Raw genomic sequence first — 27,269 nt, 5'->3', positions numbered from 1 at the left:
GCTCCGTGTCTCAGAGGCGGGCCGTGGACAGTTCAGAAACCCTACCAATGACATCATAGGTGACGATGACGTCACTGGTAGGCAGCGTTTCTGAGCTGTCCACAGCCCGCCTCCGAGACACGGAGGAGACAGTAATGCTGCCGTCGTATAATGAGCCCCAGTGAGGACCGATTATTATGAAAGATGCGGTTGAAAATGGGATCGATGCAAACATGCGAGCTTGTAGGTCCCGCTATTTTCTTCAGTTCTGCCCCAGAGCTCTCTCCCACTGCACCCCAGTCCAATATTCCACAGGAGACTGGGAGGTACTATGGTGGGTGAGGCTTTTGGCGTGAGGCCACCGTGAACAGGCTAGGTGACGCGTCTCACTGTACCATCAGGGACCGTCACTTCCAGGGACAAAGGAAACGAGTTGGTGCAGCCATCTATGGACAAAACACAGACATTTATTTCAGCACATACAGTATACTTGTAATGGACATGGCTAATAATGATAGGCATAACAGTAACGCAATCAGGGTTGGTTGCCTCTGCTTTTGATACACACATCCACCACCCAATTAACGGGATACACCGTGCACACCAGGTAGCAGTGATGTTTAATAGTCCGGCAGCCGCTGAGGTGGGAAATGTGGTCTATAGTTTATTTTATTTATTGGTCAAAAATATTGTCTATATAGCCTACATACATTCATGAAACCACCTGCTGACCAGCTGTCAGCATTGGGCAATTATCTTTATATAGGGGGTATATGTGACCATACCTCTGCATTACAAAAATAGACTACATTTCAATAATAAGTAAATAGAAAACAACATTTCTGGGTCCAAGACATTTCCAGTAATCTATAGGCATAGTGTATGATATTCAACTTCGTTTCTAAGATTTGAGTGTTGAGCAATTAGCATAATGAACCATTAATTGGCCAGTTAAAATCCAACAGGACCGATTTTTTTTAAAGGTGGTTTCAGGTCATTCAATGCCATAACAAATTACCAACTGCTGACCTTTGAGCATTTAAAAAAAATCCATCTTGCTGATATTTTAATATGTAGAATGATGTTAAAATGATGCCAGAGGCTAGCACAAATGCATGTTCTGAATATTAAAGTAAAGTCAGTTAGATTATCATCTATCAGGAGATAAAAGAGATTAACATCTGCCAAATGCGCTCCCAGATCAGGAACTGGTGCTGTGGGATTCTACACATGGGCATTGATCACAAAGGTGTCCCACATCAACATGTCATTTTTAGATGACTTTGGCTATTCAAAAATAGCAGATATACAAGCTCATAACGTGGCTATGAACTTGTAGATCTGCTATTTTTGCTAAATAATGGTGAAAATGTGCGCAAATCTTTGAATACATATATTCTTAAGCGAACATTTGTAACTCAAATCTTTGCTTGGGGAGGGGGGGTCCCTAGAACAGAATATTTTACAAACGTTTAAAAATATATATATTCAAAGATTTGCACACATCTTCACAATTTTTCAAAAATAGCAGATCTACAAGCTCATCTGTTATTTTTGAATAGCCAAAGAGATCTTAAAATGACACTGATGCGTTCCCGGTCTTAATGGGTTAAAATAGTGATGAACTAGCCAGATGCATGGAGAACCAAGATGACTGCAGGCACCACTGGAGAGGTAAGGTCACATATAACCCCCTCTAAAAAGAAAGCCCAATGCTGACAGCTGTTCAGCAGGTGGTTTCATGGATGCATGTATATAGACAATATTTTGGACCAATAAAAAAATTAACACATTTACCACTTGCCGGACTATAATGGGATACACTCACTTACCAGTGTTTCATGGTTATGTTGACAGAGAGTGATGGGTCAAAGTAACTCAGAGGATGAGGCCTAAGGGGACAACATCACATCACGGTTATTATATTATATTTCACTTTCAAACATGTTTGGGGTCATTTTAATGTCTACTCAGGCTTTTGTGAGCACGGCCCCATTTCAAACTACATTTTAACCATGATAGAATCATTAAAAACACCGCCCTAGGTTCTGGCGACTGATATCGTCCTAATACGTGAGGGTAAAAAAGTAATGAATTAATGGTGTGACAAGCTGAGGGACTTACAGGAGCCACTGGGGCGAGGCGTTCACAGCGGAGGCCTGTGCTGTGCCGCCGGCAGCTACAAAAAAGGAAGAGAAATACAGTTACAGCATCATCAATCAATGGGTTGTACAAATATTTATCAATTTAAAAACATGTTACAAAAATAAAATAACTAGACAATATGAAGACGACGAACAGGAAAGGATTTGACTTTGGAGTCATGTCTTTTTTGTTTTCTATACATGTTTAATTGTTCATTCGTTGCTCGTTTTTGTTGCTAGTTTAGTTCTGGGTTTTGGTTTTACTTAAATTTGCATTTTAGTGCAAGTATTGGTTGTATGCGCCGATCATCAACTATATATTTTTAAAACTGAATAGGGGGCAGGTATTAAAAAGAATGTATTCTTCTTCCTGCTCCTTTTCGCTCATGGGTGTATTAGATTAAATGAATTATCCTCCGATATGAATTGTGTGTGCTGTAATACACTACCATGTGCTTCAACTTTTCCATGTCAAGGTCCTCACAAAATCATATGCATTTGGCCGCGGACCCCCATCTCAATATTTTGTTCCAGTGACCCTGCCATTTTTGAATAGTCAACATATAAATGTATAGTTGTTGAGATGATCGTATAAATAAGTTGAGATGATTGTGACGCTATATATTAACTAATTTGGCTGGGGACCCCCTGGTACCCTCCCAAGGACCCCAGGGGGTCCCCAGACTCCACTTTGATGACCAATGCCTTAGTAAATATTTTCATGAATACATAATTTCTTTCAATCGTGATATGAGATGGGATCGGCGGCCAAATACATATAATTTTTGTGTGTCCTTGACATGAAAAAGTTTGAGAACCACTGATATAGAAACATTTTTTTCAGAATACTGTTGGGATTTAGAAGACATTTGTAGAATCGGCTTTAGGTCTTAAAGGTTAAATCAACTGTGGCCACGTCCACATCACGATGCAGCCAAGAATAGATTAATTTTCCCACCTCCACATCCAGTCCAGCGCTGGTGGGTCCGCAGCCCTTGGTGATTTTTGCAGATCTTGCCGCAAACGCATACAGTGTTTGTCGCGTCATGCGATACTGTATAATTTCAGAAAAAAATGTATTAAACATTGTCAAAGCCATTAGCCCATTAAGACCGGGAAGGCAACGCAGCTGTGTCATTTGTGGCAGCTGTGCTCATAGCACGGCACCGAGTGCCGCTCTATGAGCTTGTAGATCTGCTATTTTTGAAAAATCATGAACATTTTTGCAAATCTTTGAATATACATATACTGTACATATTTAACTAAAATCTTTGCTTCTGGGTTCGGGTTAGCTGGGGGTCCGCGTCCAAATACATATCATTTTGGGAGGTCCTTGACATGAAGAAGTTTGAGCACCACTGATATATAGCAACATATTTTTTTAACTGTTAGGATTTAGAAGACATTTGTAGAATCCCCAGAAGCAAAGATTTGAGTTACAAATGTTTGCTTTAAAAAAAAAAAATACATTCAAAGAGTTGCACACATTTTCAGAATGCAAAGAGTTGCACACATTTTCAGAATGCATATCTACAAGCTCATAGTGCTTCTATAGCTGCCCAAATAAATCTAGAAAATGACAGATGCTTTCCCCGTCTTAATGGGTTAAAAAAAAGAAAGGGGGCCATGCTGCCTCCATCTATGGCCAAAATGAAGACGCACCTGCAGGGGTGGGGGGGGTGCTCTTCTGCAGCTCCTGGAGGAGCCCCTTCTGGAAGGAGAGGTAGATGTCAGGGGAGTAGGACATCAGGCTTTCACAAAGCCACTGGAAGGCCCACTCGTTCTCCTGCAAGGGTGGGAGAGACGACCAGGGCCAAATTGATATGTATTGCCATGTTAAGTACTTTAGCTTGATACAAGACTGTCATAAATTATTATCGCATAATCAGCCAAATGGCACAGATTATGCAGGGGTCATCTTGCTGGTGCCCCGGCGTCTGCCATCAGACGTCTGGAGCTTGTTCAGAAAGCTGCGGCTCGTCTGGTGTTCAACCGCCCCAAGTTATCCTTCCTCTTCGCCTTGCCTACTTGTTGTTAACTAGTTGTACGAACTCTTGTTTTATGGTTTTATTGGATCTTGTTTATTCAATACACTTATTTGTTTTAGCTCTTGCTCATTTGATTTTCCTATTTTGTCTCATCTGTTTATGAAAGTAGGTAGCTGATATATTGCACTTTTACGCTAGGTATAGTCCTAGTTGCTTGTTTTAGAAGAGAATGCACATAATACTTCTGGTGATTAGTAGTTTCGTTCCCTACCTGTTGAATGCACTTATTGTAAGTCGCTTTGGATAAAAGAGTCTGCTAAATGACATTCTTTAAAAAAAAAAGGGTGTATAAATATAATCACCGCAATAGTCGCATATTTCCGCACAAAATATGCAGGGCTTGCAACCCCGCATTATTCCACATTAAGTTTATAAAGTCGTCACCTCACCCGTTCGTTCACACACACACACACACACACACACACAACACAGAAGGAAAACAAACCCTGTGGTGTTCAAATAATATTTCAACTAGGGACCCGCCCAAAATAATTATATTTTGACGGGACACCAGTTCAATGATTATTATTTTGACGGGACACCAGTTCAATGATTATTATTTTGACAGGGTCCCCAGTTCAAATATATATATTATTTTATTTTATTTTTTTTGGGGGGGGGTCCCCAGTTCAAATATATATATTATTTTATTTTTAATTTTTTGGGGGGGGTCCCCAGTTCAAATATATATATTATTTTATTTTTATTTGTTTGGGGGGGGGGGGTCCCCAGTTCATATATTATTATTTTGTGAGGGTCCCAGTTTTGGGGGAGTCCCCAGTTCAAATATTATTTTGGGGGGGGGTTCTCAGTTTTGGGGGAGTCCCCAGTTCAAATATGATTATTTTGGGGTTCAAATATTTTGGGCGGGGTCCCCAGTTAAAATATTATTTTGGGGAGGCCCCCAGTTCAAATTTGATCATTTTAGGGTTGAGGTCCACTGCAGTGAGGTACCTTGAAGGTGTTAACCACAGGGATTGCTGGCTCTAGAGGGCCGCTGGCGATACGCATAGCCAGAGCTTCGGTCATCAACAGCAGGAGGCCCTGGCGTGGATACTCCTGTAAACGCAAACACACTTTGTTTTTTTTATCACAATAACGATTATCATCCTATCCCTAATAAACACAATTGTATCGTGGATATTTTAATTTATCATGAAATTGTCCTCAGTCATACATTAGGAATTAGCTTTTGTCAGTGGAGGAAAAAGTACTCAAATGTTTTACTTAAGTAAAAGTATCATTACTGCAATGTAGAAATACGCTGTTAAAACCAAAAGTCCCGAATTAAAAATGTACTTGAGTAAAAGTACCAAAAGTATTGGTATCAAAATGTACTTAGTACCAAAAGTAAAAGTACTAAAATGTTTGAAAATAGCAGATCTACAAGGCCTTGCTTGTAGATCGGCTATTTTCAAATAGCCTATGTATAAAATAGGGCTGAAGTGGTAAACGTATGCTTTATTATGTAATAATTAATATCTACAAAGTAACTGAAGTTTAAAATAATTGTAGTGGAGTAAAAGTAAGATATTTGCCTCTGAGATGTAGTGCAGTAGAAGTAAAAGTATAGACAATTGGAAATACTCCATTAAAGTAAAAGTACCTCAAAATTGTACTCGAGTACAGTACTTGAGTAAATGTACTTAGTTACTTTACACCACTGGCTTTCGTTGAGCTGCAATTTCAGTACCTGGACCAGGGCCAATGGGAAGGAGATGTGTTGTGTTGCCTCGTTCAATACCGCCCTGGCTATCGTCCTTGCATCCTAAACACCAGAATGGGAAAAAATAACGTTTATACAATATAATAAATTATACTACATAATTATGTATTATTTAATGTGGGGGTGGGCAATTCATCAAAAATATATCAAAACGTATTCACAACCAATAAGAGACTTATAATCGAGAAGCAAGGTCTTTATATAAAGGTCTTTATATAAATAAATGTTTTCTTATACATTGAAATCATAAATCTTCTCTTCTGGCACAAAGCCTTTTCAGACGGGGGGTCCGCAGCCAAATGCATATCAATTTGGGGGTCCTTGACTTGAAAAACAACTGCTGTAAACAACCAATTAACAAAAAAAAGAATGAGAAAAGTGTTCTCGTCTTAACCCATTAAAACCAGGAAAACATCCGTGTCATTTTAGCGTTGGATATTTAAAAAATAGCAGATATACAAGCTCACAGTGCGTCACTTCATGCCGTGCTATGACCGGCGGACTTAACTGTAGGCAAGGTTAGGCGACCGCCTGGGGCCTCAAGAGTTAGGGGGTCTCATGAAAAAAATTAAATACATTTCTGTAGCCCTACTTTTAGCTTTTTAATGGATCCCATGTTAGTAAAGTCTGATAAAAGTATCAAACTCCCAAAATGCACCAGAATACTGGAAATTACATCTATTCTGTTAAAAAATAATCTGTGGAGGGGGTCTCATACTACCGTTCGCCTGGGGCCTCCAGATCCTTAAGTCCGCCCCTGCGTGTAGATCTGCCATTTTAGAAAAATCGTGTATATATACACATTTTCGTAGCAAACATTTTAAACTCAAATCTTTGCTTCTGGGGGTCCCTGGAACAAAATCTTTTGAAATGGGGGGGTCTGCGGCCAAATACATATCATTTTGGAGGTCCTTGACAAGTTTGAGCACCACTGATATACAGTAGCAACAAATTTTTATTATTCTTCTGAAAACTTAGGATTAAGATACATTTGTAGAATGTACCTCAGGTCATTATGTGTTAAGATGGATGTACCTGTAGATAGTGATTGCTGGGTTCCTCCAGGGGGGCAGGTGTGTTACAAGGCGTGTTCACCATGCTGAGAAGAGCCTCCCAACAGGCAGACTGGAAGATACAAAAAAACAACACATTAGCAGCAAGGTCACACGCAGACCTTGTAGAAATAATGCCATTTATCATGGGAACATTTTTTATGACAATTATGAACAATCTCCTTAACTTTTGGTAGACATGTTTTATACAAAATGTAATTATGCAAATTAAAGGATTGGTGCATTACATCATGTTGACCTTGCTTACTGTAAAATCGCTCTGGATTAAGAGCGTCTACTAAATGACTAAATAGTAAATTGATATGTACGATCATCATTAGGCCAAATATGACATTATTTCAGACATATTGCAACTAGTGTAAGCCATCTTACTCAATTTCATCATCTGTTCATTTAAGTTTTTTCTTTTGCTGCCCCAACCCTGTGGAATGCATTCCCCATTACTATCAGAGAAGCCCCCTCACCCCTCAAAACGGCTTTCCCCTGCTACCTTTATATGTCTATGTCGCCAATGGCTTCCAATGTCCTCTCAGAATATGGGCTCTAAACAAGCCCTGGTAAGTGAAATCTGACACCGCTATGCGTGTCCCTCTTTCTGCCCGTACAGGTCCCGTTCTGGCCCCCCTGCCCACTCGCGACACCAACACACGCATTTAACCGAAACATTTTGCCGTCTCGGTTTGTTGAAGACACATTTTCTAAATGCTTAATCATAGCGCTTCAGCTGATAAAGTAACTACATGTAATTAAAGACATTGCAAAAATAGTAATCATAATGCGGAAACCTGCAAAAATAGTAATCATAATGCGGCAACCTGCAAAAATAGTAATCATAATGCGGCAACCTGCAAAAATAGTAATCCTAATGCGGCAACCTGTAATGACATTTTATGTCAGGATCTTGTTATCGATCTTTCTTAGCCTTTTCTTAGTGTTTCTCCTAATAAAGTAGATTTTCTTTTGTCGTTTTCTCTTCCATGTAAAGCGCTATATCATACATGGGCAACTAGCGGCCCCCACCTTCACTTAATGCGGCCCGCAGGTTAATATCGGATTACTGATACATTATTGATTTCAGCTGTTACAATTCCAAACATGACCCACTTTAATTACTTCAGTCTATATTAGTTTAATGACTTAATGACTAATATTACAATTCTGTTGTCTTTTTTTATGTCCAATGTATTTGTATTTAAGTTCATAAAGTTAACATAAGTATAACTAAATGCATTTGAAACAAAATACAAATGTTACTTGTCAGGATTCCAATTCAAAAATAGCAAAAACAAATTCTGGATTCCAATTAAAAAATAGCTGGATTCCAATTCAAAAATAGCCGATCTACAAGCTCAAAACGTGTTTTGAGCTTTCGAGGCGGAACTCAGGGAAAAAGGAACATCTTGGAAGGAAGCAGAGAAGATCGCCCAACACCGAATTAGCTGGAGGAAATTCATAAATGGCCTATGCTCCCCAAAGAGCAAAAGGGTTTAAGTCAAGATCGGCTATTTTTGCTACTTTTGTGTGACATAGAATGGCGAAAAAAGTTAAAATACGGCGAGACAGTATATGCAATGTGGCCCTCTGGAGTGAGTGTGGAAATATAGTGGCCCTCTCCATCATCAAAGTTGCATCACCCCTGCGCTATATACATTTGATATGTTATTATTAATAGACTCACATTATTGTAGATCTTATTTTGAATCATCATCACTCTGAGGGCAAACGCCACCAGGCGGGTGTGCAGCCGTGGCACCGCACCTATAAGGAAGAGTCATGTAGGTCAGTGTGGGTATGGGGACCCCTCCAGGGGTCCTCAGAAATTTTAAAGGAATAGTTCACCCTTAACCCATTCAAACCGGGAACGCATCTGTCGTTTTTTTTAGATTTCTTTGGACTATTCAAAAATAGCAGATCTACAAGCTCACTTTGCTTTTATATGAAATATCCCAGACTATTAAGATTTTATGGAAGATGCTTCTGAACATAATTATGGCTGGTTTGACCATTTTAAATGCTCTAATCTTAATATAATAACCGAAAATAGCCTGTCTACAGGCTCTCAATGCTTGTAGATCGGCTATTTTCGCTGTGCAACATGCTTCCATAGAAGACATGCTGGCTTTTATGGAATCCAAATGTCGTGGCGACTGACAACTTTAATCCATGGGGGTCCTTGAGGGGCTTCTAGGGGTTCCCCAGCAAACTTTAGTTCATATAAGCATCGAAATAAATTACATCGGCCATTTGGAAAATAACAGATCTATAAACTCATAGACATACATGTTGTGAGCTTGTAGATCTGTTATTTTCCACCAATTTAAAAAATATATATATATATTCTTGAAACATTTTAACACTACTAATCTTGTATGGGGGTCCCTGGCACAGAATATTTTACAAAGGGAGCTCCACTGAACCAATTCTCCCCCGAGTCGCCACAAATATGGGGAACAATCTTAACTCGGATCTGTGCTTCTGGGGGTCCCTGGAACATATTTTGAGATGGGTGTCAGCGGCCAAATACATATACATTTTGGGGGTCCTTGACATGGAAAAGTAGGAGCACCACTGATATAGCAACATACGTTAGGATTTAGACAACATTTGTAGATATGCATTTGGCCACGGACCCCCCATCTCAAAATGTTTTGTTCCAGGCAAGCTCATAGCACAGTTATGAGCTTGTATATCTGCCATTTTTTAATAGCCAAAGAAATCTTAAAATGTTTTAGTCTGACCTTCGATCCTCTCCCACTTGGCGGCGGCCAGCGTGGCCTGTGTGGGCAGCGCGGCGGTCAGCACGGGCGCCGTGCCGGTCTCCAGGATGTGGAGGTACAGCTGGAAGTAGAACGGCGAGAGGCGGGAGGTGGGGCATTTCCGCGAAGACGCAAAGAACTGGTTCATGGCCTCCCCTAAGTCACCGGTCCAGCACAGGTACAGCGGGAGGAGGTCTGTCACTTCCAGGAGTCTGCACGACAACCAAGACAACAAAAAAAATGGCGTGAACGTGAGCACGGCTTCTGAACCATTCTTTAGCCCCATGATCACTGAACTAAATATTGGACCCGGTCGTCACAAGTCACACAATCTCACCAAGATTTTCATGTGGCTTTCAAATGCCTTTTTTCAGAAAGACAAATCAGGAGAAAAATTGACTTTATCGACCCCTCTGTCCCTGCATCAAACTCTCGCGGAATCTAGCACCAGTAAACATCAGACGTTCGCGAGGCGGCACCCACTTAGGAGAGCATTTGTAGGATTTGTGTACTATTTCTCGCCTCTAGTGGCTTCAATTGGAACGAGGTTTCCACCAAAGAGACGATGTATGCCTTACAAAAAGTCTACTCTTCACTCTTGCCAAAATGTTTTAAGACGACAACGAACCAGAGGAGTCAGAGGACGGTGGGAGCAAAAAAAAAGTTTAGCCAAAGTGAAATGGCCATCTTTATAAATGTAAAAAGTAGTTAATATAGCAGCACAATAATTTATATATCCATTTATGCGTTGGCCATTCAAAAATAGCAGATCTACAAGCTCAAAGTGTGTCACTTTGTGCCGCGCTGTAGAGCTTGTACAGCTGCTATTTTTGAAGTTTTCTGGACAAAAAGGACCTTCAGACATTGACCCGCATGTTGTCACTTTAGTCCAGTGGTTCTCAACCAATGGTCCGGGGACCACCAGTGGTCCTACAGGGGGTCCCCAGCCAAATTAATAGTTAGGAACCAAATGTATCCGTATGTGTCTGTAACTCTGAGAGTGTACAAATTTTGGTTCCAAATGGACCCGTTAGGGTCCATTTGGAACTATTTATTTGTACCCTCTCAGAGTTAAAGGGATATTTCACTTTCAAAAAAAATATTTTTGTATTGCATTTAATTTTTTTAATTTCCCCCAAAAAATATTTAAAATAAATGAAAAAAGTAATTGAAAAAACACGGCCCCTCGCGTATTAGGAGGGCAGGGTGAGTCACCAGAACCAAGGACGGGTGTTTTTGATGAATCTAACATGGTTAAAATGGAGTTTGAAGTTATAATGGGTTTGTATAGGAAGGGGGCGTGTCTGATAAAATGAATATCAAATATATAAATACTGAATCGAGCAACTTAAAAACTGTCTGGGGGCCTCACAAAGGCCTGAGTAGACGATAAAATGACCAAAAGTTTTTGAAAGTGAAATATCCCTTTAAATGAACACTAAATGCTGATGATACAGTATAGACTGGGACCCCCTGGCATATCTTTTGAAATGGTGTTCCGTGGGCTAATGTGTGTCAATTTGGGGGTCCTTGACGCGAAAAAGGTTGAAAACCACTACTTTAGTCGTCTGTAAGATCCAAAAATGAATGGTCAGGTGTAAAGGCGTCTACACACACCGAAATTTGTTGTCCAGACTGCAAGTCGAATTAAGTTGGGAGATCAGGTTTGAAAACAAGTTGAATGTACCCCTCTCCACACCGACAGATGGCTACTAGTACGGCGCTAAAAATAGCCTATGGCCTGATGTCACTTTTCAGCAACACACACGAATTAGGGATGTGTAAAAGTGACCAAAATTACACCTCTCGGGCTTATCCGAGAGTGTGGCGTTGTAGGGGAGGTGTCCCCGCACGCGTGCGTTTGTCAGAAGTGTCGGCAGTGTCCACCGGTGCCTGTCCAGTGTCCACTGTTGTCTGAAAACTGCACTTTTCTGACCTCTGACCTCACTGGACGGTCCGCCACACTTTTTTTTACACCTCTCGGGCTTATCCGAGAGTGTGGCGTTGTAGGGGAGGTGTCCCCGCACGCGTGCGTATGTCAGAAGTGTCGGCAGTGTCCGCCGGCGCCGGTCCAGTGTCCACCGTTGTCTGAAAACTGCACTTTTCTGACCTCTGACCTCACTGGACGGTCCGCCACACTTTTTTTTACACCTCTCGGATTTCCAGACTTCACTTGTGACAGAGTATTTCTACATTGCAGTAATGATACTTTAGTAAACAATTTGAGTACATTTTTGCACCACTGGTCTCCACTACCCCTCCTAGCAAGGCCAAGCAGCCAACCAGAGAGCTCTAAACCCCCTCTTAGTCCCCTCTACGCCACCATGCTGCTATCCGACGACGCCTCCCTACAACGTTCGACCCGACAGTGTACCCACAGCCCATTCAATGGCCGATTTTCAGCAACAGACGCTCTCCAACACTTAACACAGGGGGTGGGGGGGGGGGGGGGGTGTATCCTAGGGCCCCATTACCCTCTGATAAGATGGTTTTAAATGAGATGAGTGTAAAACCTTGTTTGGCGTTCCTGGGATCCAGAACACAACACGACCCGCAGGTAGCGACACAACTCCCGGAACCTGAGAACAAACGTACAACAACCGTTACACAGGCAGTCAGCATTAACATCACACATGAGAACATACAACCGTTACACAGGCATTAACATCACACATGAGAACATACAACCGTTACACAGGCATTAACATCACACATGAGAACATACAACCGTTACACAGGCATTCAGCATCAACATCAACACAAGACATACAACAGCTGTTACACAGATTAACCCATTAACACTCTCACCGCCGGGCCCGTAGCCTACGGGCCGATAAATCCAACTGCACAGCGCCGATCCCGTAGCCTACGGGCTGTGGTGCTTTTTCCTTTTTTTCGAAAAAAAAAACTTTTTTCAATTTTCTAGTACGGCACATTTCATCGTAACACCACCGGAAATGGAATTATTCAGGATCACGTTTTGCAGATCCGGTAGGCCTCCATTCTAAAGCGCACACTGCAACGCCATTTTCTTCAATTGTAGTTTTTCTCCTCGCTGATCACTGTTTAACATAAACCGTTCTAACTACAACATGGCGGCTCCGTTTGACACGTGGTTTGGACTGGTACACGCAGGGAGATGTCCGCGATGTGTACAAACAGTGCACGGCTCAATCCTAAGGATTTTAACGAGGTCTATGGCGACGTGAAAAAAAACAAAAAACAACAATAAAACGTTGGCACTGGTGAGTACATTATGAGATTAACCTCTGGCGGTCAATGTGTTAAGACCTGAGACAGAGTCTACAAATGCCTTCTAAATCAGTAGCTCTCAAACATTTTTGTGCCAAGGACCCCCAAAATTATTTGCATTTGGCCGTGGACCGCCATCTGAGAAGGTTGTGAGATAGGGACCCCCAGAAGAGAAATTCAAACAGTCAAACATTTTTCAAAAATAGCAGATGTACAAGCTCGCAGCTTTATATCTGCTATTTTTGAAAATTATGGACAGCGTTACGCACAGACTCTACAAAACGTAACTCAAGCCTATTTTTCAGCAATTTTAAATCTGCCATCTTTCTATATCCGGTCAGAAAAAAAAATCTCTGAAATTAATGCCATTGGTTGTGTAGCTTGTCAATCAAAATCACAAGGTAAACACTACAGCACACCCTACTTTATCATACATTTTAACACATTCACTGCCAGGGGTTTTCTAAAAACAGGCTGTAGCTTCTTGCCAGCATTTTTAAGCATTCCGACTAATCTTTCAAGAACCACAGAATATTTATCTCCAGTATGATCGATCCCCTGATGGTTGCTAATCACAGAGGGTTTCACTGTGCTTCCACGGGAGAAAAAAATAAAAGTCATCCCGACCTCCCGTTCGCTTGTTGTACGCCGTTGAAAATAGCATGTTCGCCAAAAAAACCAAAACATCACAGCAACACAGTAGCCGAGATACAGAATATTTCCCCAATACTTTAACCAGGAAGTGACTGGAGCAGTAAATCTTTGGATCACGTTATCTCCTGGTTCTGTGTGAAATGACGGAGATCTCCGTCAATGGCAGGGAATGTGTTCAAACGAATGGGACCATAATTTACCAAAACGCATATCATGGTGATTGAAAGAAGACTTTAAACTAGCCACTGGATGCATATAGTATTTGTGTTTAGGTCATAAAATCAAGTGTAAAGTTCGGCAAAAACCCATCCGCTTGAATGGAGTTTAATTGCGTCTGACACCAGCAGTGGTGAGACAGCGAGACTACAGGCCATTCAAAATAACTGTCACTTCCTATATAGCCTCAATTTACAACCCGGATGCTTGTTCTGGAGTTATTATTAGTGTATATACCTGTTCCAAGTTATTATTAGTGTATATACCTGTTCTGAGTTATCATTAGGCCCCTTTACACGACAACGGTCTCTAGAGAAAACGGCTAAATAAAACTATCAGATGTGCCGTCCTTTTACACGGCAACAGCGTTTTTGGGGCTTGAATCCGCAACTAACTCCATCTAAACGTGCAATACAGGGGAATCCGCAAAAGTGTGATGTTATGTTTCACGTAGGCTTTCCTGCAGAGCCGTAGAACCACTGTTGCCAGATCCTGTGAGAGAAATAAGCAGCCGGTTCTATGAAAACAAGCCCAAAAGAAGCGACTAGGCTACATGAGCAATACAGTACATTGGCTATTTGAAAATAGCCGATCTACAAGCTCACAAAGTGTTGCATTCGCGACGGTTTGAGAGCTTGCAGATCTGCCATTTTCAAAAAAAAAACAAAGTTAAATAATATTTGGAATATATATATATATTTTTTAGATGGGGTCTCTGCAGAGAAATACAATAATTTGACATGCACACGTTTGAGGACTGTTTAAATAATAAAAAAAATCAACTACACTTTAAAAACAAGCCAAAAAAAACCCCACAACAAGCAACTTTACAGGAAAAACAAGCCCAAAGTCGCTTAGAATAAGCGAAACATGGCAACCCTAAGTTGAACCACGCAGAGTGTAGAAAAGAGAGTAATGACACGCTTTGATCTCGCCGCAAAGCGGGCTCCTATGGGCTATAGTTCCAAACATTGGAACTGTCTCATTGAGATAGACAGAGCACTTCCGCATTCCATTCTTACAATGGGAGTCGACGCTAGTGTCAGAACTTCTTTACGGCTCTGGAACCACGCTGCACGGGGGTATGTAAATAAAGGAAGTGGAACGGAAGTGGTTCCACGCATGCGTGACTGGTCTATATGGCAGCGAGTCACACCGACACACGGCACCTAGCCACCTGGCATGCACACAACAGCGTTTTTAAAATCACGTCTCCGTTTAAATGCAAAATAAAAAGTGACAACGCCAACAGCACTTTGTCGTTTTTCTGTTCTGATCGTTGCCGTGTAAACGTGGCCTTAGTGTATAATACCTGTGCTGGTTCTGCAGGTATTATTAGTGTATATACGTACCTGTGCTGGTTCTGCAGGTGCTGCACTCGCAGTAGGATCACAGGCAATTCCTCCTCCAGGTTGTTTTTCTTGCCTTTTGTGTCCGTGTAGACCCCCGACACATTCTGCCCCATCAGCACAGACACAAGGAGCATGTCGTTCCAGGAACGCAGGTTCAACCTACAGCAAGCACACACACACACGTATTAGTCAGTGGTAGAAAAAGCACTCAAATCAGTAAAAGTACCAATACTGCAATGCAGAAATACTATGTTACAAGTAAAAGTTTGGAATTCAAAATTTACTTGAGTAGAAGTACAAAAGTATTGGTATGAGCAAAAGTATTGGTATCAAAATGTACTTAAAGTACCAAAAGCACTCATTATGCAGAATGTCCCAGTTCACAAGTTTTCAAATGTATACAAATCTTTTGAAAATATCAGATCTACAAGCTCACTAAGTGTTGCATCGCGACACATTGTGGGCTTGCAGAAGTACAGCACCTGTCAGAATCTAGTTTATTTCTATACAACTAGATTCTGACAAGTGCCGGAAAAGATGCGCTGTGATTGGCCAGTAGTCACTTTGAGTGGCAGCATGTCTTCCCAAACATGGCGCCCACAGATAACGACGCCCCAGAGTCTACCTTTATATGTGTACGGTCACTTGACACGCAACGTTTGAGAACCACTGCCCCTAGTGTGCACTGATATGAATAATAATAATGAACCCACTTCCACTTCATCATCGTATGAGGGAGACGGAGGTTCTGGTAGCACAACTGCAGCTTCCCGTAGAATTCAGGGCCAAAGTCGGCCAGGATCATCTGTCGCTGGACTGACTCTAGTGCCCTGGGAGGAACGCACAACAGGACAGACACACAAATAGACAAGAATGTTATTAACAAATAAAACCACTTATCAGAAGAAATGAATCAGATCAAAAGTTGTGTGCTGGCATTCTTCCCTAGCCTGGTTCCAGACCATAGACCCCGCCCACTCTCTGAGTGGACTGCTCCTCTTGGTCTGGTGTCATAATGTCAGCCTGTGGCTTTTCACGGTCGAAGAAAAACCTGTCGAATCAGAGTCGAGGTGGGGGTGGTCTAACGACAAGCCAATCAGCGAATATCTGCTAAAACAAGCTGTGCGATGACGTCAGATGTAGGCGGATCCGTGGACCTCTTGTGATTGGTTTAGGGAAATTTGAATCCCCTCCCCCTGGTAATCGTGGACACTGCAGCCAATGTCAGACTGAAGCTCCACGCAGCTTCAGGCTGATAATCAGGCAAAATTTTCCCTACTCCCCCAACACTACCGGACCCCTGTTCGTGCAACGAGCCGATGTCCCGCGAGGACAGCGGTCATGGAGAATATTCCATGATTTTTCAAAAGGTACAGTAAAATCGCCGTTTTCGCTGGCAAGGGGAAGGTAGACGGATGAATTAATTAATTAATTCCTGGCAGCGAAAGAGTTAATAGAAATCCCCCAGGCTTTAGCTTAGGGCTTAGACATTTAAGTGTGAGAAACGTGTGTGTGTGTGTGTTACAGTATGCACCTTTCAATCAACAGCGCTTTGGCTGTAGTCGCACTAGCCACGGGACTGCTAGAGATGGTATTCCTGCAGACAGGGAGGGAGAGAGAGACACAGAAAATTAGGGCTGTGTAAAAGTGACCAATGAAAATCGAATTCTATTCATACCGCTAATTCAAATATTTGACCACACCCCTTTTTCTAAATAATAAAAGGGGATTTGTTGAGTTTTTTTCATCAAATGACTATCATAGGTTACAATAACAGCATTGGCCTATAAACTGATTTTTAGAAATAAACAAAGACAGTAGCATGTACTGTACATCTTTTACATTATTGTAACTAAACCATTAACACTCTCACCGCCAGGCCCGTAGCCTACGGGCCGATAAATCCAACTGTAAAGCGCCGATCCCGTAGCCTACGGGCTGTGGTGCTTTTTCCTTTTTTTTCGAAAAAAAAACTTTTCAATTTTCTAGTACGGCACATTTCATTGTAACACATCCGGAAATGGAATTATTCGGGATCACGTTTTGCCGATCCCATAGGACTCCAATCTAAAGCGCACACTGAGACGCCAGTCTCTTCGATTGTAGTTTCTCCTCGCTGATCACTGTTTAACCTAAACCGTTCTAACTACAACATGGATGCCCCGTTTGACACGTGGTTTGGACTGGTACACTCAGGGAGATCTCCGCGATGTTTGCAAACAGTGCAGAGCTCAATCTTAAGGATTTTAACGAGGTCTATGGCAACGTGAAAAAAACAACAATAAAACGTTGGCACTGGTGAGTACATTATGAGATTAACCTCTGGCGGTCAATGTGTTAAAGACATGGTGAAATAAAAAACATGTTTTTCACAATTTTAGAGCACACCCACGGTCAATCCATTTTTGTGTATTAGTTATATCAAAAGTCCCTAAAATTCAATTTTGAATCACTTCCTGTAAACTCAAAATAGAGAATAAATATTACATTACAGCCATACTAGGTATCCTCTAAAATGTATTTACTATGGGCAGGGTGTGGATGACAATATAGCCTTTGCAACAGAACTAAAAAATAAATAATTTTATTCGATGTCCAATCCTAACCTCCTCACTTTAATTGAGAGCCTACCCTTAGGTTTAAAGGTTTGGTGTTGGAGGAGTTATGCCAGATTATAACTTGGCCGTCTTTAGGCGAAAATAACCGATGATCTACAAACTTTGACATTCATAAAATTGCTGTCCTCTTAACACATTCACTGCCAGGGGCTTTCTAATGCTGGCAGGTAGCTTTCTGCCAGCATTTTTAAGCATTCCAACTAATTTTTCAAGAACCACAGAATATTTGTCTCCAGTATGATCGATCCCCAGATGGTTGCTAATCACGGAGGAAATCACTGTGCTTCCGTGAAGAAAAAAAAAAAGTCATTGTGACCTCCCGTTCTCCAACAGGCAGATTCACGTTTTGGCATATATAAATAGGCCAAAACGTGTATCTGCCTGTTACAGCGCCACCATGCGGCTGATTTGACTGGTCGACTGGTTAGTCGCGGGGGGTCCGAGTCGACTAAGTGTCTCTTAGTCGACTTTTGGCCAAGTCTACACCTGCAACCACACGTAACTTCCACTTTATTCTTCTTATTCCTCGTCTTTGTATTGGTATTGTTGGTGTTGGAGCGCCTCAGTGCGGCTGCAGAGTTCATGTGCAACCTCTTCCAGAGAGAGATAGACACTAGAAACTCTGCTGGAGACAAAACAAACTCTGTAGACTTGGCCCTTTGAAATAAAATGTATTTTGGCCCCAAAATTTTTTTTTTATATATATTAGTCGACTGCCAGTCGACTATTGGCAATTAGTCGCCAATTAGAGTCGACTAAACAAATCCTTAGTCGGGGACAGGCCTACTATTTACCAATGGATCGAATGCCCCCGCCCCACAGTTAAAAATCACTAAATCATTAAAGAAACGATAGAAAGCAATACATGATACAATACATGACACAATCATCTTTTAATTATTATCATTACAAACTAATAAAATAACCCTTGTTGTAAAAAACAAAGTTGTCCTTTAAGAGTGTGAGTGTGTGTGTGTACCGTTGAGGAGGTTGGAAGTGTTCCGAGACATTCTTGGCTGCTCCCAGCCTCATGACAGCAGCTGCCCTGTCTTCCTGGCTGTCGGCTTTATCCAGGAACGCCTTAGCACACTCGTAAACAGGGGTGTAACTGCAACAAAACAAAAAATCACAGGCGTACTCATCATTCACTCATCATTTTAATATCTACAAGTTGTTTTCAAAGATTTCCACTCAACCCCCTGAAAATGCTGTTGCCATCTAAACGGACGGCACATCTGAGATTTTATTTTACCTTTTGCCCTAGAGCATACGTGGGGCAACTGGCGGCCTGGGGGCCAGATGCGGCCTCCACCTTCACTTAATGCGGCCCGCAGGTTAATATCGGAATACTGATATACGTTATTGATTTCAGCTGTTTACAATTCCAAACATGACCGCTTTAATTACTTCAGTCTATATTAGTAGCTTAATGACTAGTATTCAAATTCTATTGTCTTTTATTTGTATTTAAGTTCATAATGTCAACATAAGTATAACTAAATGCATTCGAAATTAAATAAAACATTTACTTTTCAGGATTCCAATTCAAAAATAGCAACTCAAAACGCGCTGCAGTGAGACACATTTTGAGCGTGTAGATCGGCTATTTTTTATACTTTTGTGTGACAGAATGGCGAAGTAAGCCATTCATTTACGAACAAAGTTAAAATATGTCGATAAGAGGTTTCTGTACAGTATATGCAATGTGGCCCTCTGGAGTGAGTGTGGAAATAAAGTGGCCCTCTCCATCATCAAAGTTGTCCAACCCTGCTCTAGAGACCGTTGTCTTCTAAAACGGGGCCTCGCTGTGAAAAGGCAAATACCAAGCCCGAATAAGCAACCAGGGAATTTAGTAAATTCATGCACCTTTTTGTGACCTGGCGAAATGATCGTACAGTTGGGCATTTTTGGCATCATAGAGGGTAAAATTCTCATACGATAATTATCTTAACATCTAGAAACACTGGTCAGGTTATTGAAGGCAAACAATGCTTGCCATTTCAGCCCTAAAGAGCAGCATACTCACTCATAGATCGTAGCCTGAGAGATTCCCCTCAAGAAGGAGCTGTACGCGTTTGCCAGCTCCACGGCGAAGCTCTCCAACATCGCCTCTACACAAACCATGGAATAAAGGACAATACAAAAAAATATTGCACGGCCAAGTCCTAATGTGTGATTTGTGATTCCTAAACAATTAAACACAATCATTTATGCCAAAATCGTGAACATGTGCAAATCTTTCAATATATATTCTTAACATTTGGGAAATATTTTGTTGTGTTCAAATATTTGATTTTGCACACAATTTCATGATTTAAAAAAAAAAAACAGATCTACAAGCTCATAGCGCAGCATTGTGCCGCGCTATGAGCTGGTATATCTGCTATTTTTGAATAGCCAAAAGAGATCTAAAATGACACAGATGCGTTCCCGGATTGAATGGATTAAATCAGAGGTCTTCAACAGGGGGTCCGGGACCCCTAGGGGGTCCTCAGAGTTACTACAGGGGGTCCGCCAAATCTTTGTGTGATAGGATTTTTGTTTTTACATTAACCACTTGAACCCTAGCATCCCTATTCTGAGGGGAACATTAGCCGAAAATAGCCGATCTACAAGCTCACAACGAGCTTGTAGATCGGCTATTTTCGGCAAAGAGAGGGGGAAAAAGAGCAGACTAAGTATACAGAGTGAAAGTTTACTTAGTGTTGATGGTTTATGTGGTTAAATGTCTGAAAATACACATTAACACGAAAGCAACATCTATGAAAAGCTTTAATCTGCAACACAAGTTTATGCAATACATAGTGGGGGTCCCTGCTCCATCCCTCTCTCAGAGAGGGGGTCCTTGGCCTGAAAACGTTGAAGACCCCTGGATTAAATCATGGTGCTGTGCATGTGTGAGTGACTATAGTACTGTAACGGTATACCGACCCGCGTCTCGCAGGCAAGTGTCCATCTCTGTCAGGGTGATGTTGAAGTCTCTCAGGGATCCCAGGAGACTGGAGTCTCTGAGGCCCCTCCAGTACTCCTCCTCCTTGTGACTGTTGCAGTGACACGCCTCGGTGACTGTCCACGTTTCACACTGGAAACGCAAGACAAGCAGCAGGATTGAGTTCAACACAGTGTTGATTTCGGCACTCGGTGCCGCGCTATTAGCTTGTATATCTGGTATTTTTGAATAGCCAAAGAAATCTAAAGTGACACAGATGCGTTCCAGGTCTTAATGGTATAAGCTATGATGACTAAAACTAAAAATATTGACAATTTCGTCAACAAATAAAAACTAGACTAAAATGTTAGTGAGGGGACTAGTGGAGAACAGATCCAGTAGAACTAAAAGAGAAGTCATTTTAGGTTTGGTTGCGCTCGGGGGGGGTTGCGCTCTGAAAATAGCAGATCTACAAGCTTGCGTCGCGAGCTTGTAGATCTGCTATTTTCAGCATGCAACCAAGTGTAAAATCAGCCATTACGACGGCAAGAAGGCACCGCCAAAATACATTTTAGTCAACTATTTTTTTATTTTTAGTCGACTAAAACTAGACAAAATAAAACATTACAGATGACTAAAACTAAATGGATTTTTATTCAAAAGACTGACTAAAACTAGATCAAAATTTGGTGTCAAAATCAACACTGGTTCAACGCGACCACAGCATCAGTAGTGGAAGAAGTACTCCCATTATTTACTTAAGTAAAAGTGTCAATACCAACAAGAGGTTTACCAGAAGTAAAAGTCCGGTATTAAAAAGTATAGGCATGAAAATGGTACCAAAGGTAGAAGTACTCAATATGTAGAATGTCTGTCCCATTTCACAAGTTCAATAGGTTTGCAAATCTTTTGAAAATAGCCGATCTACAAGCTCTGTAGATCGGCTATTTTCGGTGAGGATATTTTTTGGTTTGTCTCATTCCTAAGCCAATAATTTGTTGACTGGCAGCGGTTCCGGTAGGAGACACAAAGAGTCTCCTTTGTGTCTCCTAACGGAACCGCTGCCTACCGGTCCGCTGGTCATCAAATTATTGGCTTTGGAATGCAACATAAACTGAAAAATATCCATGAATTAAAGTCTCCATTGGGGTGACTAATTCTCTAGGGAGCAGTGGTTCGCAAACATTTTAATTTCAAGGACCACCCCCATAACTCTGAGAGAGTACAAATGGAACCAAACGGACCGTTTGTACAGTTAGACCTGAAAGGGTCCAATTGGTAACCGCCACCACTTTGAGAATCACAGTCCTAGATTTGTTTGTTTAAATGACTCACTGGTATCGACCGATATGCAAGTTTAAAGTTATGGGTATCGGGTACATCTCAACCGTGAACCGACTCATTCTCCCCGATGATTTTCCACCCACCTGTGAAGCTGGTTTATCACAGATGTAGCAGTAACACTGCTCGCATATCAGGAAGTTACGGTTGACCACAACCCTTTTCTCGTCGGTAAACCTGCGGAGGACACAAATGTAGAATGGACAGAACGGTGACTCGTGAGGGTGAGGAGGAGCACAAAGAATGCCGACATAAATATTCACCTTAACCCGTTGAGACCGGGAACGCATTAACACTTTAACCATTATCTTTTACTTTGGCTATTCAAAAATAGCAGATCTACAAGCTCATAGCGCGGCTATGAGCTTGATTTAAAAAAAAAATCTGCCATTTTTGAAAAATCTTGAAAATGTGTGCATGTCTTTGAATATATATTTTTTTAAAGCAAACATTTTTAACTCAAATCTTTGCTTCTGATCATAGCGCACCGAGTGCCACGCTATGAGCTTGTAGATCTGCTATTTTTTTAATAGCCCTAAGAAATCTAGAAATGACACAGATGCGTTCCCGGTCTTAATGGGTTAAAGTATTATGCCAAACGATTTACAAAACGTATCTTCCGTCTGGTACTGTACTGCTGGCTTTCTGTTCTACCTAGGGCAGCGATTGCAACCCAGCCAGTGGAAAATAACAAGTGGGCCCCCCCCCCCCCCCCCCCCCCCAAAACCATTGGCAAAACAATGCCATTTTAACCCATTTAGACCGGGAAAGAATCTGTGCCATTTTCTTTATTTCTTTGGCTATGCAAAAACAGCAGATATACAAGCTCATAGAGCGGCACGCGGTGCCCGCGTTGAGTCTACTCACTGGAAGCATGGGCGAGCACTTCAATAATACTCACTGGAAGCATGGGCGAGCACTTCAATAATACTCACTGGAAGGGGTAAACAGGACAGTCGTAGCGTGCATGGGGCAGAACTTCCGCACGCTGGGAGAAGGTAATGATCAGGTCTTCATCCACTACCTTTGGAGCCTGCTGTGGTACATCTACACACACACACACACACACACATATTTACAGCAGTCTTTTTTTTTTTTTTACACCTTTTTCTTCCCCAATTTAGTCGTTATGTAATTCAGTGGTTCTCAAACTTATTCAGGTCAAGGACCCCTCCAAATTGACAATTATTAGCCCGAAGAGATTTGAAAAGATATGCCAGGGACCCCCATAAGAGAATAGTTATTACAGCTCTAGCAGTGATTTTCAACCATTTCAATTTCAAGGACTTTCAGTTTAACATGCATTACGGACCCCCATTTAATGACATTTCTATCTCTGGGACCCCGACTTATATTGTAAAAACAACGTTAATGTAACTCTGAGAGTGTACAAATGGAACCAAATGGACCCTAACAGGTCCATTTGGTTCCATTTGTACACTCTCAGAGTTACAGACCCATAAGAGTCAATGTATCTATCATTTAGCAGGGGACCCCCTGGAACTCCCTCAAGGACCACCGGGGGTCCCCTGGAACCCACTTTGAGAACCAATTATATATCAATAAACAAGGGCAGAAATGTTACCGTTTGTCTCTTCTTCTGCCTCGACGATGAAGACGGACTGATCGGCAGGGTTCGTTTGAAGTTCATCTTCACAGTCCGTCTCCGAGTCACTGTTTATGACGATGAGCTCCTGCTGAACCCGCATCAGCGGCTTTGGTAGGTTAGACTAGGTTAAGACAGAATAAAACACACACACACGTCAAAGTAGGGATGGCCAACCGATAACCGCCGTTAAATCGGCAACCGATTAAAATAATGTTTTTTTTTTTTTTTTAAGGGCCAAAAAAACGTACACACACACACACACACACACACACACACACACACACACACACACACACACACACACACACACACACACACACACACACACACACACACACACACACACACACACACACACACACACACACACACACACACACACACACACACACACACACACACACACACACACACACACACACACACACACACACACACACACACACACACACACTTTTTTTAACGGTTATCGATTAATTAATCGTTAAGGCCCAACGGTAATCGGTTAATAAAATGTCTCCATTTGGCCATCCCTACGTCAAAGTAAATGATACATCCACGTAACCGTTTTAAAGCTTGTAGAATAGTAGCTCTGATTCATAGCCGTTAAGGAGTCCAACGGCTATGAATCAGAGCTAGTAGAATAGCAGATCTACAAGCTCACGATCTGCTATTTTCAAACATTTTAGTACTTCCAAGCAGTGGTGGAAAAAGTACTTAAATTCTTTACTTAAGTAAAAGTACCAATACTGGAATATAAAAATACTCTGTTACAAGTAAAGGTCCAGAATAAAAAAAAATACTTGAGTAAAAGTACAAAAGTATTGGCATCAAAGTGTACTTAAAGTACCAAAAGTAAAAGTACTAAATATTTGAAAATAGCAGATCTACAAGCTCTATTTTCAAATAGTTATATTTGAAAAGTAACTAGTAACTAAAGTTTTCAAATAAATGTAGTGGAGTAAAAGTACAATATTTGCCTCTGAGATGTAGTGGAGTAGAAGTAAAAGTATTGGAAATTGGAAATACTCAAGTAAAGTACAAATACCTCAATTTTACTTAAGTACAGTACTTAAGTAAATGTACTTAGTTACTTTACACCACTGCTTCATTTTGGTACCTATACTTTTGTACTTTCCGGATTTTTACTTGTAACGGTACTTCTAACACAGCAGTATTGATACTTTTACTTCATACTTTAAAAACATTTGAGTACTTTTTCCACCACCGGTCAAAATCACAAACATACAAACAAACGGATCAAAGTCTCTTAAACATGCCTGTAACATTTCTCCACGTGTTCCGCTACACTGACGCTACACACGTTTATGTGTGTTAATGAGAGAGAATGTCAGGGTTTATGATCATTAATAACACTAATCTAAGTAGCTTATTTACCATGTTTGATGCACCTGCTCCTCCGCTCATGTTTGTGTTTGGCGCGCCGGGAGATTGAAGCAAACAAGAAGTGACGTTCTTTGGAGATTTATAAGGGATATTGTTGCCAGATTGTTGTGAGAGAAACAAGCAAACCAGGTCTATGATGAAAACAAGCCCAAAAGAAGCGAGCTCCGCCTTCGCCCTTTAAACATATTATTACGTTGGCTATTTGAAATAAGCCAATCTACAAGCTCACAACGCGTCGCGAGCTTGTAGATCGGCTATTTTCATAAATAAATCTTGAAGAAAATTTGAAAAGAATTGGAATATCTTTGAAAGATTTTAACAACACTGGAGGGGGTCCCTCCCTGGCATAAAATATTTTCAGATGGGGATCCGCAGACAAATGCTAATTTAGGGGCCCTTGACTTGAAAATGTTGGAGAATCACTGGTTTAAAACATCATTTAGGAAACAAGCTAAACGTTAGAAACAAGCCCAAAGTCGCTTATAGTAAAGCAGACATGGCAACCCCGGATCTGTCTGTCCAGAGTGTAGAAGAGAGAGTAACGTCACGCTCTGATCTCGCCGCAAAGCGGGCCTCTATGGGCTATAGTTCCAAACATTGGAACTATCTCATTGACGTAGACAGAGCACTTCCGCATTCCCGCATTCCATTCTTACAATGGGAGTCGACGCTACTGTCATTACTCTCTTTCTAAATTACTCTGTGTCTGTCATGTGCAAATCATAGAGGCGCAAATACACCACCACCGCCCAGTGGTGGAAAAAGTACTCAAATGTTTTACTTAAGTAAAAGTATCAATACTGCATTGCAGAAACACACTGTCACAAGTAAAAGTCCAGTATTCAATTTTAATTTAAATTTTAATTGAGTAAAAGTACAAAAGTATTGGCATCAAAATATACTTAAAGTACCAAAAGTAAAAGTACTCAATATGCAGAATGTACCATTTCACAAGTTTTCAAATGTATAAAATGTATGAAAATCATTTGAAAAGAGCAGATCTACAAGCTCACAACGTGTTGCAAAAGTAACGCATTGTGAGCACGTAGATCGGCTATTTTCAAATTGCCAAAGCATGCAATATATATATATATATATATATATATATATATATATATATATATATATATATATATATATATATATATATATATATATATAGGGCTGAAGTGGTTTTATATAATAATCAAAATCTACAAAGGAACTAGTAAATTGCCAAATAATTGTAGTGGAGTAAAAAGTACAATATTTGCCTCTGAGATGTAGTGGAATAGAATAGATTAGATTGTCTATTGTGGTACAGTCTGCATTCAAAGGGGGCACCATTGTAGTTTTAGACAGGGAAGCCTATGTTGGTGTAATACTTACCAATGAGGGTTTTTTTGTGCAAATCCTACTCCAGGGTTTAAAGACCATATCCATGGCACTCTTAAACAGTACTTAGATATAGGGGATATCAGCCAGGGTGAATGTGAATACATGAGAGTAGATTGTCCTGTCATTTAATACTCTGCCGAAGATTCACAAAAGTTTCACTACTGTTCCTCCTGGCAGACCCATCGTTTCAGGAATTGTCTCTCTTACAGAAAATATATCATCATGTGTAGACTATTTTCTTAGGCCACATGTTCTCTCACTTCCTTTATTCAGGTTTTATCAAACCATAGAAACTGTAGAAATAAATGATTCACTATTGGTTACACTTGATGTAGAGAGTCTTTATACAAACATTCCTCACCATGGTGGCTTAGAGGCTATTGAATACTTCCTTTAACCAAAGGACAGAGTGTATACCCAGTACTACTTGCATCAAAGAGCTCACTGAAGTAGTACTCACAAAAGTTTTGGACATGTGAGGTTTCCCCGACTGAGGCGATATGGTAGAATTTCTTTAATGCACAGATAGGAAGCTAGTCCAGTATTGGGCCATAATGAATTTGGTAAAAGAAGAATTCACTCACACCGAAATCTTTTATAGAATTGCTTTCATATTTATCTAAATGTCATAAACACACTTACAATGTTACACAACATACTTGTTTGCAACTGCTCCAACCCTATTTCCAAACATATCTGTGTTATCTGTAGTGGGTGTTGTGTGTGCATGTTGTGTGTTAGAACAGTGGCTGTAACACATTGGTTCTCAAAGTAGAGTCGGGGATCCC

General features: G+C 41.0%; 1 protein-coding gene across 1 annotated transcript; it reads right to left on the bottom strand.

Moving 5' to 3' along the window:
• Positions 1-149: 149 nt before the first annotated feature.
• On the bottom strand, positions 150-25,124 carry LOC308090039 (uncharacterized protein). Its single transcript, XM_080435072.1, has 21 exons — positions 25,096-25,124; positions 23,674-23,818; positions 23,024-23,135; positions 22,175-22,265; positions 20,750-20,900; positions 19,845-19,929; positions 18,798-18,926; positions 16,735-16,797; positions 15,914-16,030; positions 15,201-15,359; positions 12,240-12,305; positions 9,709-9,938; positions 8,649-8,728; positions 6,933-7,022; positions 5,865-5,939; positions 5,126-5,230; positions 3,786-3,909; positions 3,082-3,177; positions 2,104-2,158; positions 1,812-1,871; positions 150-425 (listed from the first exon to the last, which is right to left on the bottom strand). Coding segments are annotated over exons 1-21 (2,037 nt in total). The 5' UTR covers positions 25,099-25,124; the 3' UTR covers positions 150-424.
• Positions 25,125-27,269: the final 2,145 nt, after the last annotated feature.

This window comes from Gymnoscopelus braueri (assembly GCF_963280865.1).
Source record: "Gymnoscopelus braueri genome assembly, chromosome: 8".
Taxonomy (NCBI): Eukaryota; Metazoa; Chordata; class Actinopteri; order Myctophiformes; family Myctophidae; genus Gymnoscopelus; species Gymnoscopelus braueri.
The sequence above is the reverse complement of the archived record's forward strand: the minus strand, read 5'-3'. Positions and strand labels throughout refer to the sequence as shown.

Excerpts from the sequence above, each read along its gene's own strand:
- LOC308090039 (XM_080435072.1), bottom strand. Across the intron at positions 9,939-12,239 it reads TCCCAGGAACGCCAAACAAG|ACTCCTGGAAGTGACAGACC; the intron begins GTTTTACACTCA and ends GTTGTCGTGCAG. Across the intron at positions 5,940-6,932 it reads CCAGCAATCACTATCTACAG|GATGCAAGGACGATAGCCAG; the intron begins GTACATCCATCT and ends TCTGGTGTTTAG.